General features: G+C 38.9%; 1 protein-coding gene across 5 annotated transcripts in view; it reads left to right on the top strand.

Annotated features, from left to right (window-relative positions):
* The window catches only part of UBR1 (ubiquitin protein ligase E3 component n-recognin 1), a 71,953-nt gene extending 59,733 nt beyond the window's left edge, over positions 1–12,220 (top strand). For all 5 annotated transcript variants that reach the window (XM_068162221.1, XM_068162222.1, XM_068162219.1 and 2 more), the window contains exons 39-47: positions 647–797; positions 1,632–1,719; positions 2,980–3,113; positions 4,310–4,418; positions 7,511–7,567; positions 8,020–8,097; positions 8,722–8,892; positions 9,100–9,201; positions 9,671–12,220. In XM_068162221.1, the coding sequence (XP_068018322.1) occupies positions 647–797; positions 1,632–1,719; positions 2,980–3,113; positions 4,310–4,418; positions 7,511–7,567; positions 8,020–8,097; positions 8,722–8,892; positions 9,100–9,201; positions 9,671–9,812 (1,032 nt within the window). In that variant the 3' untranslated portion in view covers positions 9,813–12,220. The remainder of the gene's footprint in view (positions 1–646; positions 798–1,631; positions 1,720–2,979; positions 3,114–4,309; positions 4,419–7,510; positions 7,568–8,019; positions 8,098–8,721; positions 8,893–9,099; positions 9,202–9,670) is intronic.
* The last annotated feature ends 60 nt before the right edge of the window (positions 12,221–12,280 follow it).

Consider the following 12,280-nt stretch of genomic DNA (forward strand, 5'->3'; position numbering starts at 1 on the left):
AAATTTTTTCTGTCACTGTTCCTAGTTTTCATGCTTGATTACTACCTCAAAAAAACAAACAAAGCCCACTGAGAAATGCACCCACTCATCTGGTTTCCCTCGTTTTCCCTTTGTCTCAGTAGGCCTCTCATGCCTTCTGATTCCTTCACATTCACTCTCATTACCTTCTTTATTCTGTTTAGCCTCTTTCTCTTCCTCATACAAGTCTGTATTATAGTTTCTTCTAGAGTGAAAAGCAGAACAAAACCACACACACAAAACCCCAAACAAATATGAAACCCACCAAAAGAAAGCTGGTTTTGTCCTGGTTGCCTTTCAGACTAATGCTTGGTCTTGCTTCTCACGTTTTTCAATGTGCTTTGTAGTGTGTCAAAATCCAGAAGTTAAGCCTTCTTCTTTGTGTTCCTGAACTGGCAATTACAGTGGAACTGCTTCTGAGTTTCCTGCATGCTAGAAGGACACAAATGGTTAATGTTTTTCAGTGAGTTTTTTTATACCCTTCGAATTAAAGCTAGGAATGTAAATGAACAGGTTTAAATTGACTGCAGGAATGAAATATAACTGTATAGTGAGAATATAATTTGTTCCCCATGTAGCTATTGTCAAATCTGTTACTTTAATATTTGTTCCTTCCCTTTCACTGTAGGTGGGAGTTGTGTTGTCCTTTCCGTCTTTATACTGGGAAGATGCTGTGGATTTGCAACCTTCATCAGTTAGTTCAGCCTATAACAACCTCTACCTCTTCCATCTGACAACACTGGCACACATAACACAAATTGTCATCTCTTCAGCAACAGGTAGAGGAGCTGGGTTTGGGTTGGGTTATTCTGGCACTTTCACATATTTTTTTGAAAATAGTGGATGGACACCACTAGTGTCCTCCAGGTATAAACTTACTCAAAATAAATGGCACTTAATAGTAGACAGTAATAACTGTTCTTCTGGGGAAAAAATAAATAGCAAAGCATAATTTCAGAGGGTTTAGTTTTATGTCTTGTGTGTACGTAGGCAAAGAAAACAACGTAGTTATTGATACATCAGGACTTGGAACAAGTCATGCATTAGAGTGGCAACTTTTCCCTCCTCACTCCTTGTAGGAAAAGCAAAGCTCTGCCCAGCAGCAGCACTCCAAGCTGTAGAGTGACAGCTATGGATTTGGGAAAGAAACTTTCCTTTACCCTTCAACCTAGTAAATACCCAGAGCCAAAATGCAGAATTCTGCAAGCTGATAGAATAGGATTTAACTTTTCTCTTTGTTCCTTACTACTGCTTAAAGCCATCAGTAACACACAGGCTTCCCAGCTACTACTTTTGAGCATGATGAGAACCAAGAAAATTCTTCTAGTTTAGTCTGTGTAGGACAATAACTTTGAAAGTTCAAGGGAAGAAAGCAGGTTTTACATGAGGGATGAGCAATGAGGCAGTAATCCTGATTATTCTTTATAGCATGATAGCATGCAGTTTAGGAGAACATTTATTAGGTTACAACCAGCAAATAGCAAAGAAGTAAGCAAAATCGTGTGATACTATTTCCATGAATCAATTAAAATAAAAAGAACTCGGCATGTGTAAAAGAGAAGTGTGTCACAAATGATGTCCATTTACAGTGGTATTCCTCTTTTTGCATGCAGAATCCCCTACTGCTCAGTCATCGGATAACAGCGAAGAGGCACGGGCAGCAGAGTCTTTTTGTAAGGAGGTTTGCCAGTACACCAGTGGGTAAGTAACAGCATCTCTTTGTCTTAGATGGCAGTGCAGACCTGGGCAACACAGAAAACCAGAAGCAAATTACCTCTTTTTAGTAAAAATAGCTACTTTTTCTGGACAACTGAGTAAACTCTTAGTTTAAGGATGACAAAATTCCCAAGCCTATATTCATTCTGGAGAGAAATACAGCCACTAACTATAGTAGTTATTTTTTCTTTGTCTTGTTTGGCTTTAAAGTTTTTTGTGCTTGGTTTTGTCATGGTTGGTTTTGGGGTTTTTTTTTAGTTTTTATTTTCATATTGTAGTTGGATACTAGAAAGAAGCAAATGGTTCTGTTAGGGAAGTGCAAAGCTATACAGAATTGCTCATTTGTTTGCGTGTTGGTGCCTATCTTTTCAGACTTTTCTGGTGGGTATAGCTACAGACTGTTCAGTATTTCAGTATCTGTGTGTGAAATGACCTTGAAAATATGGATGATGTTATAATATGGCCTTACAGGCCATACAGGGTCCTTACAGGGTCCTTCCTCAGCAGCACCTGGTCAACATTTGTGTGACCATCCTGTTCACACAAATGTGAATTTAATCAAGTTTAAAATTTTTAGATAAAAGGAACACTAAATAAGTTAAATTTACAGTGAAATTTAGCCTAAATGCTCATATCAGTACAGATTACAAGAACAATTACCAAGTATCACTCCAGTTGTTTTTCTCAGAAATGGATTAGTATAGTTTTGTGTTAAACAATCTTGAGTGTTACTGTTGTGACTTCCATATATTCTTTTTTCAGTTGTTTGTTTTGGTTTTACAGAAGAGTGTTTGTATGTTTTTGGAGTGCATTCAAAACACATTTCTCACTGAATGAGAAATGTTCATAATTGCAAAAAAAATTGCTGCCTTTTGGTAATAAGCAACCAGTTTAAGAATCAGTTGCTCTGTGTGGTGCTGTATGGCATGCTTTAAATCAGGTTATCTTGAGTTACCTTGAGATGGGACAGCTATGCATTGCCTATTGGTTTTTCATAATTCTGAAATACATAGGTTGAGATCATCTGGAGGCTTAATGTAAGTGTTGTATGTAAACTCTCAGTACTGCTTTCATAGGCAGGGGGCAAGCCTGAAGTTAGATCCTGGGGGCTGTTTCACAGAATTTGGGGCCCACCAGTGTTGCTTCTGCACAGCTGCCATTCTACCAATGCTAACCAAAATGTGAATGTCCTGGGAGGATTTGCATTGTGAGCTACTGCAGCTATTTCTCATTTGTGTGTTACAGTTGCTTTAGTCAGGATATTCCAGGCTGGCTTGTGTGGGATTGTGTTAAAAAAGGCATCATGCCTTACCTTCGTTGTGCTGCTTTGTTTTTTCATTATTTGCTGGGAGTCTCTCCACCTGAGGAACTACTACAAGGTAAATATGAAAAAGCAAGTGTATTTTATTGACTTTGGGTTTTTTTTTGAAGAGTGGATTATTTAAATGTTCACACTAACTTAGTTCATGCATTAAAGTAAGACCTGGAATGACAAGGAAATACTAATCTGTATAGGAAGGGATAGGCAGGAGAAGCTGAGTTGTCTGTGCATGCAAAGGGTTACTTCTCAGTATGTGCAAATATGTGAATTATCAATGATGTGCTGATACTAAGTATTTGTGGATAAAAGGATACTGTGATGTAAGGATATAAGGGGCTTATGTTGTGTCACCTGAGAGAGAGCTTGGAGTATATTTAAAAACAAGCAAACAATTGAGTGCAGTTGCTGATGTTGGTAAATGCTGAAGACATAGGGACTCAGCAAAACAGAGCCAAGAAGAAATAAAGCACATGATAAAACTTAAACCTCTTCCTTGAAGGATTCTATTGCATTACAGATGCTAAACCCCCAGAAAAAATATGATGTCTTCTGTCACAATGCAGTGAAACACAGAATTGTCAGCTCTTTAAAAAGGAGGACTATGAACAACTGAGACAAAATACAGCATCTTAAATTGTTTTATATAAACTATGAACTACATTTGAATTTGATTGGGTTACATTAGTCAAAATCTCTGCATTTTGGGATATGCTATTGTCCTTACCATTAATCTGGAACTTCAATTCTATAGGGGGGAGTCTTTCTAGTATAAATCAGAAAAGCCCTTTTGTGTTGCAGAGCCAATAAATGACCACCCAGCAAACCCATAAAATCAGTTCAACTTTGTGCAATATATTAGCACTGACTTGATCATAGCAAAATTTAATCCTCTTGCAGGTTTTTCAGAAGGATATTGAAAAGCTAAATTGTGACAAGCACAGAAGATTTGCTGCACTAATGTGGTGCATATTATGCATATTAAGCAGGGAGTTCTGTTACCACAGTGACTTATGTGCAACTTAAAAACTTCTTAATATGTGTCAGATTTGTTAAAGATGATCCTCAGCTAATGCAGATTATTATAGCCCTGATAAGTCAGTGGAACTGCATCCAATTGCACTAGCTAGGAGATCTGCCAAAGCTCTAAGATACATATTATTCAATGCAAAAGGGATTGGGAGATTTCTAGCTTGGAGTGAATTACTCAACAGTGCTGAAACACTTTTAACAGTTGCTTGTGTTTTTCTTTTGCAGTTTCTGAAGAAGGGGAATTCAAGGCACTTTGTAATTACCTTTCTCTACCTACTAATTTGTTCCTGCTCTTCCAGGAGTATTGGGACACAGTAAATCCACTGCTTCAAAGGTATTAATTGGGACTAGACAGGCCATGTTTTTCTGATGTGCTGACCTTATGGGAATTCTGGATCAAATTTGTCCGTAAATGATTGAGCTCAAATTCATACCAAAGTTCTGAAGACTTGTTTGATGTTTGGTGTACTGAATCCCTTTTAAGGACTTCAAAACCCACAAAACATTCTATATTTTATCTCAATGCAAACATTAAACGCTAACAGTTTAAGGAGCTAGTGCTTGCAGATGTACATTAAATCAGTCATGCAGAAAAGTTACGAAACTTGCTTGTATGGTATTCAACTTACTGTTGAGTGGTATATTTTTACTCTGTCTATAGCAAAATTACTGATCACATGAGCTATAAAATAAGAATATGGAGAATTCTGTAGCTGACAGGGTGAAGCTTTTTATTTTGTCTCTAATTCCAAAATACACTGATGAATGTCAAAGTAGCTTAATGGTCAAAAGGTACAACTTGAATATTATGTATATTGTAACCTATCAGTGAAGAAAGAATTGGTGAAATGCTGCATTCAAAAATACAAGTTAAAATAAACAGACACCCCTTCACCCCCCTCCCCCACCTCTGAGAATAATCCTGCTATGTTGTGCTGGAGAATGTCTTCATGTACAGAAAGAGAGGAAACAGCCTTAGGTTGTGGCAGGGGAGGTTTGGATTGGATATTAGGAAAAATTTCTCCACTGAAGAAGTGGTTATGCATTGGAATAGGCTGCCCAAGGACAGTGGAATCACTGTCCTTGAAAGTGTTCTAAAAACATCTGAATGTGGTGCTTGAGGATATGGTTTAGTGGTGGACTTGGCAGTGTTAGGTTAACCGTTGGACTTGATGAAGTTCTTTTCCAACCATAATGATTCTATGATTCTATTTAATGTGTCTGTCTGGGCACTTGGTTGCATTAATTCATTTTTCCTGGCAGAATTCTCTGGCTAATGCTAGCCTTTTCTTTATGGGTTTGTTTTTTTTCTGTTGGGGTATTTTTTTTTGTTTGCTTGGTGGGTTGTTTTTTTTTTGTATGGTAGGTTATGTTTGTTTGTTTGGTGGTTTTGGGGGTGGGCTTTGTTTTCTCTTTGGGTTTAATTTGTTTATTTTGGTTTTCCCTTTTTTGTTTTTGGTGTTGGGGTTTGTGTTTTCATTTGTTTGGTTTTGGATTGCCTTTGGTTGTTTTTGTGTGTGTGTGGTTTTGGTTATTTGTTTTTAAACCTTTGTCTAGATTACTTCCATTCAGGAATATTTTGAGCTGTTGGCTCCAAGTTACAGTTCATATAGTTGACAAACAATTCCCTGCCAACAGTTTTACTACAATGAATTGCAATTGTATTATATGTAAGTTATACGTAAGTTTTAAGGGCCACAAGGATGATCAGAGGGCTGGAACACCTCTCCTATGAGGACAGATTGAAGGAGTTGGGGCTGTTCAGTCTGGAGAAGAGAAGGCTCTGAGGTGACCTAATGGTGGCCTTCCAGTATCTGAAGGGGACCTACAAGAAGGCTGGGGAGGGACTTCTTAGGATCTCAGGTAGTGATAGGACTAGGGGGAATGGAATGAAGCTGGAGGTGGAGAGATTCAGGCTGGATGTGAGGAGGAAGTTCTTCAGCATGAGAGTGGTGAAACCCTGGAATGGGTTGTCCAGGGAGGTGGTTGGGGCCCCATCCCAGGAGGTGTTGAAGACCAGGCTGGACGAGGCTCTGTCCAGCCTGATCTAGTGTGGGGTGTCCCTGCCCATGGCAGGGGGGTTGGAACTAGATGATCCTTGTGGTCCCTTCCAACCCTGACTGATACTATGTTACTATGATACTAAATTGATAGCATTTTCACAACTAAATTAATGAATAAATTTGTCTCACATTGTTCCTTCATGCTCACTCAAAGACTTGACGGTACTTGGAAGACCACAGAGAGGATTGGTGCTTGTGAACATTAGAAAATGATCAGCAGAGGCAGTGCTTAACAAATCCATTGTCAAAAGCAGAAGTTTCAAGTGGATGACTGTGTATTTAATAGTAACAGTTTTCAAATCAGCATGCAAGCTCCCTTATGTTTTCTGAAAGAATCTTATTTCAGAAGCTTAAATTTGATGATTGTTGAGAGATGTGTTAAATGAAGCTTACTGGATTGACCATCTGCTTCAGTTCTCTCTCCCTTCTTTTCCTTTTTGTAGAGATAATTTACATGATATCTCAGTTTCCCTCTTGAGTAGCTTGCCAACGCCTGTCATTGTTTTGGTAGCCTCATCTGGCCATTTGAAGAAAGCATACAACATGCAGTGAGGCATTGTAAAACAGCTATTGGGTTATAAAACAAAAGCAATGAATATTTTCCTGGTAGAGCATATGAAACTTTTTTACAGTTTGACTTAACAGCTGTGTTTTGTAGCCCACTTTGAGAACCTTTGTGTGTCTGAGGACTGCTTGCATTTTTTAATGTTGTGTTTTCATGTGCATGTATGAGGACAGATTGAAGGAGTTGGGGCTGTTCAGTCTGGAGAAGAGAAGGCTGCAAGGTGACCTAATTGTGGCCTTCCAGTATCTGAAGGGGGCCTACAAGAAGGCTGGGGAGGGACTTCTCAAGATCTCAGGTAGTGATAGGACTAGGGGGAATGGAATGAAGCTGGAGGTGGGGAGATTCAGGCTGGATGTGAGGAGGAAGTTCTTCAGCATGAAAGTGGTGAAGCCCTGGAATGGGTTGTCCAGGGAGGTGGTTGAGGTCCCATCCCTGGAGGTGTTGAAGACCAGGCTGGATGAGGCTCTGGCCAGGCTGATCTAGTGTGGGGTGTCCCTGCCCATGGCAGGGGGGTTGGAACTAGATGATCCCTGTGGTCCCTTCCAACCCTGACTGATTCTATGATGTTGATTCATTTTTAAGCATACTTTTTTTTTTTTTCCCACATGGATTTTTCTTTTGTATGCAAACTTCAAGTCTTTCTGAAGCACTAAAGAATGGCTGGTTTTCCTTGTGAAGTTTTAGCTAGAACTGTTAATGGTTAGCTGTGGCCTGTGTTTGTTTACTGCTTATAGTTCAGTGATTCTGAATATGTGTTGTTACCAAACACTACCATATGCAACTGTTTGTTTGAAACAGGTGGTATGCTGACCCAGTGGTGTTAAGTTGTTTGAAGGGGAAAAGCATTGCAATAAGGTAAGTTTGTTTCTGTTTCATATCCAGTTTTATTCTGGTTGTTACTTAACTGTTGAAAGAATGAAGTGCTTGTTACGGGCAAGTTAGCGTGTTAGTATTTTCCGTCTCCTGCTCTTCCCCCAAAAGTACATTTCTCTTCTTCATTGAGAATGTACCACATTGTTAGACAAGTTATCTAGCTTACTCTAGGGAAAAAACCCAAAAGCTAATTGAAATAGGAGATGTCCCCACCCATGTAGGTAACATGGAATTTCATTTCATTGTGTTTGCTGGAATATAGAAATGCTGAAGCTCCCCTGTAGAGCATCTCACTTGGTCTTCTAGGACTGATGAACTGGTCTAGAACTGTGGAAATTTGCAGAAAGGACTGGAAGCATAGCAGGAATTCATAGCTTGCTGTTCTTTGCTGTCATCCCTATTACTCTCACAATAGTTGTTTGTCACTTACCCAGGTATCCTAGGAAAAGAAATAGTTTAATAGAGCTTCCTGAAGACTATAGCTGCCTTCTGAACCAAGCTTCTCAATTTAGGTAAGATGTGACATTTAATTATCCTCCTAGGTGGTTTGTCCCCTTTTAAATTCAGGCCCTTGCTGTACCTGGTAGTAAAATTATGTTGCAGAAGCAGAGGTGCTGTTATGCTTATAATGGGCAGTACTAGCACATGTTCATTCTGAACATGAAGCACAACAGCTTACTAAGTGCAGTCCCTTGTGTTTGGTAGGATAGCAAATAAAATTTTTGTACCTTAATCTGCTCATCTTTTTTCACCAGTGCCAAGTGCATTTGGTTTGTCTGTGAGCATGACAATTATTTTTTCAGCCCAGAAGGTTGGCACTGTTTTCTGCCAGGAAGAGTGAATCATAGGATAATTTAGCTTAGAAGGGACTTCAGCAGCTTCCCTAGTCCAACCTCCTGCTCAAAATGGATACCCTGCAGATAAAATATTTCCAGAAATGTGAAAACATAGCCAAAGGAACCAGATACGTGAAATCTGATGATGACATAGTATGTCTTGGGCTTTTGTTTGTTTCTGGGTTGGGGTTTGGGGTTGTTTTGTGTTGTTGTGTTTTTAAGCAACGTTATCCATAGTTAACATTTCTTTCTTTTGAAGTTGTAATTCCTGCAGTAATGTTCTGATGATGCTTCTTTTAGGTGCCCGCGGTCTTCTGATGATGAACAAAAGCATCCAGTATTGTGTTTATTCTGTGGGGCTATGTTGTGTTCCCAGAATATTTGCTGTCAGGAACTGGTGAATGGGGAGGAGCTGGGAGCCTGTACTTCTCACGCTCTTCAGTGTGGAGCTGGAGTCTGTATGTTTCTGAAGTAAGTATCTAGCCAGAATTTAGCATGTTAAAGAGCAAAGGAAAATACATGGATGTCAACATTCATGACTTTATCAAAGTACTTGAGCTTTATTTCTTGTCTGAACTCAAGAGACATTGCTTTGACCTGAGATAACAGCTCACCAAAATGTTCAGATCCTGTTGGGAGTGGGCTTGTATTTTAAATGTATCTATTTTTGTCTTTAAGAATCAGGGAATGCAAAGTTGTCCTCATTGAAGGTAAAACCAGGGGTTGCTTATATCCTGCACCCTACTTGGATGAATATGGAGAAACAGATCCAGGTCTGAAGTGAGTAGCTCTTTGACTTTCTTTCCCCATTTCCATTTTGGTCAGTCTGTCTGTTCACCCATTTAGACATGTTTTTCCTGCTAGCATATGCAGCACTGTAGTATGCATCCTGGCCTGGTCAACTTGTTGAAATTCAAGTTCTTGATGGCAGTTTCCAGTCATGAATGGGTCATTCATAATGGAAAAAATACCCTTTTAGGATAGTGTTAAATTTTCTTACGTTCTCAACAGCACTTTTTATGTTTTTAATTAGAAATGTGCAACAATTGCCCCTGCTGAAGTGCCGTGTTGGAAATGACAGTCACTGCATGCCACATGAGGGATTGTTGCCGTTTCCAGCACGCTTGCTGGAATTATGTTCATAGAAGTATTTAATGTTTTTCTGGCCATGCTAAACTATTAATGGAACAATTTGTCATGTGCTCTTCTGATGCGTTTATTGGGTATTCTCCTTTTTTCTTCCATGAAGAAGAGGCAATCCCCTGCACTTATGTCAGGAACGTTACCGGAAGCTTCATCTGCTATGGCAGCAACACTGCATCATAGAGGAGATTGCCAGAAGCCAAGAAACAAATCAGATCTTCTTTGGATTCAACTGGCAGCTGCTCTGAGTCTCTTAATTTTTAGTGAAAACTTTTACTTTTGGCAGTGCTTTGAAAAAGGAAAGGAAGATGGCAGATAATAGACTCTCACACACAATTAATGGATTCTCTAGGTTGGAAGTATTACTGAAACACTGAGACAGAATCTCATGTCACATGGTTTTCTTTTTCTTGTTTTGTTTTTCTCCCCACCCCCAGAAGGAAAACTACTTATGCAATTATTACTGACCGTTCAGATCCAGAAATAGTTCCATTGTTTTGAGAAGTTTTGTTTCATACGCTTTGACAAGGACAGCTGTGATTCAGGACACATGCCCTGTTTCTTTTTCTTCCATGCCTTGAGAATATGCCTAAATGTTTTTGCTGTGGAAAAACCTCCTTTACTTTCTTTGGATTCTTTTCCCTAGCTTAATAAATCTTTTAAATACGTCAAGATCTGTGGCGTAATGCTGGAGCGGAGGTGGTGCCAGGCCTGTAGTAATCTGCACCAACAGGGAGAGCAAACATTTAATTTGTACAGAAAAAGCCTGCATTCAGCTGTATGCTGGAATGTAATGAGTTTTTAGTAAATAACTTTTTAAAGGAGAAGTGTGGGACAAAAAGTGCATGGGGCAATTACCATCTTGCTTATTGCATTAAGAAGTAAAGTCCATGCTTTCTGCATTGCCAGAACTGCACTTTATCTAATGAATTTGTTCTCTATTAACATATATCCCAAGAGGGCTGCACCATTGGCTAGGTTGTGGTTAGTTTTACTTTTACAATTTGTCTTCTGAGATTCTTCCCAAGAAGCAAACCTGAAAATACTGTTAGTAGCTGTAGTGTAGTTCTGCAACCAGCACAAGAGCCAGAGACTTCAGTAAAGCAGAAGACGTTCAAAGCTACCACTAGCCTAAAATCAAGGCCCAGAAGAAGCAATTTTTAGAAGCAGAAATAAGCTTGCCCGTAACTGAGGATTTTTCCACTCCTAATTCTCTTGTCACTGTTTCAAGCCCTTCCTGCATTTTGGGGAGCATGTCCAGTGGTTCAGTGCAGTTAGAACAGAAAAGGGGGGGGGAAAAGGTGGCTAAGTCTTGTCTCTATGCCCTTCAGTAGTTAGTAGCACATTATGATTGGACTCTCTCTCAATGTTACGTGTTTGTGCTTCAGTTCTCGATGTTTGTTGTACTGTTTCCTGAATGTCAGTCATAATATGAGAGAATTTGTAATGTGATTGGTAAAAATACTTTTCCATTTCTGTGTGGAAGTTCAAAGTTGTCAGTACTCTAAATTTTCCCACCCCTTTGCTATTGGGATTCTTTTGTGTCATTTTAATAAGGCTTGAAAGGGGGGGAGGAGGATTCAAATTAATATCAGTGTTTTTGTACAATTTCTTTGTCTTTTTTTTCCGTTCTGCTGAGAGACAGTAGAATCACAAATTATATTTAAATATTACTATTCTCCTAGTTTTTAAAAGTTTTTAGAGTATGTATGAGTGCACCAAAGAGCACTGTAACTCCATCTAAAAACAGAATACCAATGAATTCAAGTATTGTTCTGATTTCAAGTACTTTTTTAATAACTTCTGCTATAATCCTTCCTGGGTGATACAAATAGATGGCTTTTTCAGGTGTTCTGTTTCTTGCAGTTAAGGCCATTCTCTTTGATTCAGATTTTGAACCTGAATATGAAACCCTTTAGAGACCTATTAATTCTTTTAGTCTTCTCTAAAATGTATTTGAAACACACAGTGAATTTCGAACAGCAGCTGTCACGAGACCTTGCGTGCATTGGCAATTTGTAAGGGCAGCAAAACACTTCTTACCACAAAAAAACGTGGGTTAAGACTAGCAAATGTATGCCTCTTTGATACCAAAACTCTATTCACTGTTTCCCTCTGATATTTACCTTTTCATTTATCAAAACCTTTCAGTTACCTTTCACTTCACTGATAAAAAAGATTCCGTTGTCAAATAGGCAGTGAGTTCACTTTACTTACTCTGTCTGAACTGTTCTGTGTGAGGACAGGAGCAGGTCTGAGCAGCTGAGCTCATGTTTAAAGCTCTAGAAATCTCTTTGTAGCTGAAGTAGTGGGAGAGGAAAGTTGCATCTTTCTGCACGTTTGCACATAACTAATCTAGCAGATGGGCTCCCATATCATTCACCAACTAGTGTGGTCATCTTTCATTTCATAAACTACTATGCAGTTTTGTTCACTGTGAGTATAATCTGTATTTAGTGATCGCAAGACGCTTACGCCACTGAGTTCTATTCCATTCAAGCTGACAGATGAAGTTATTTGATAATGCACATATTGGTATCTTTAATTGCAAAAATGTAAATTTGAAACTTGTATAATGTTCTTGTGCTTTTGAAATATCTTGTATATGTATATTTAAAAAAAAACCAAAAAAGGAAATAAAGTAAATTCTCATAGATTTCCATTTTTATTTGCAGGTGCTTTGACACTTCACAGTTCATTGTAGAAGAGCACTATA

The sequence above is a fragment of the Melanerpes formicivorus genome, unplaced genomic scaffold (assembly GCF_026170545.1).
Source record: "Melanerpes formicivorus ecotype bairdi unplaced genomic scaffold, bMelFor1.0.p_v2 SCAF_62, whole genome shotgun sequence".
Classification (NCBI taxonomy): Eukaryota; Metazoa; Chordata; class Aves; order Piciformes; family Picidae; genus Melanerpes; species Melanerpes formicivorus.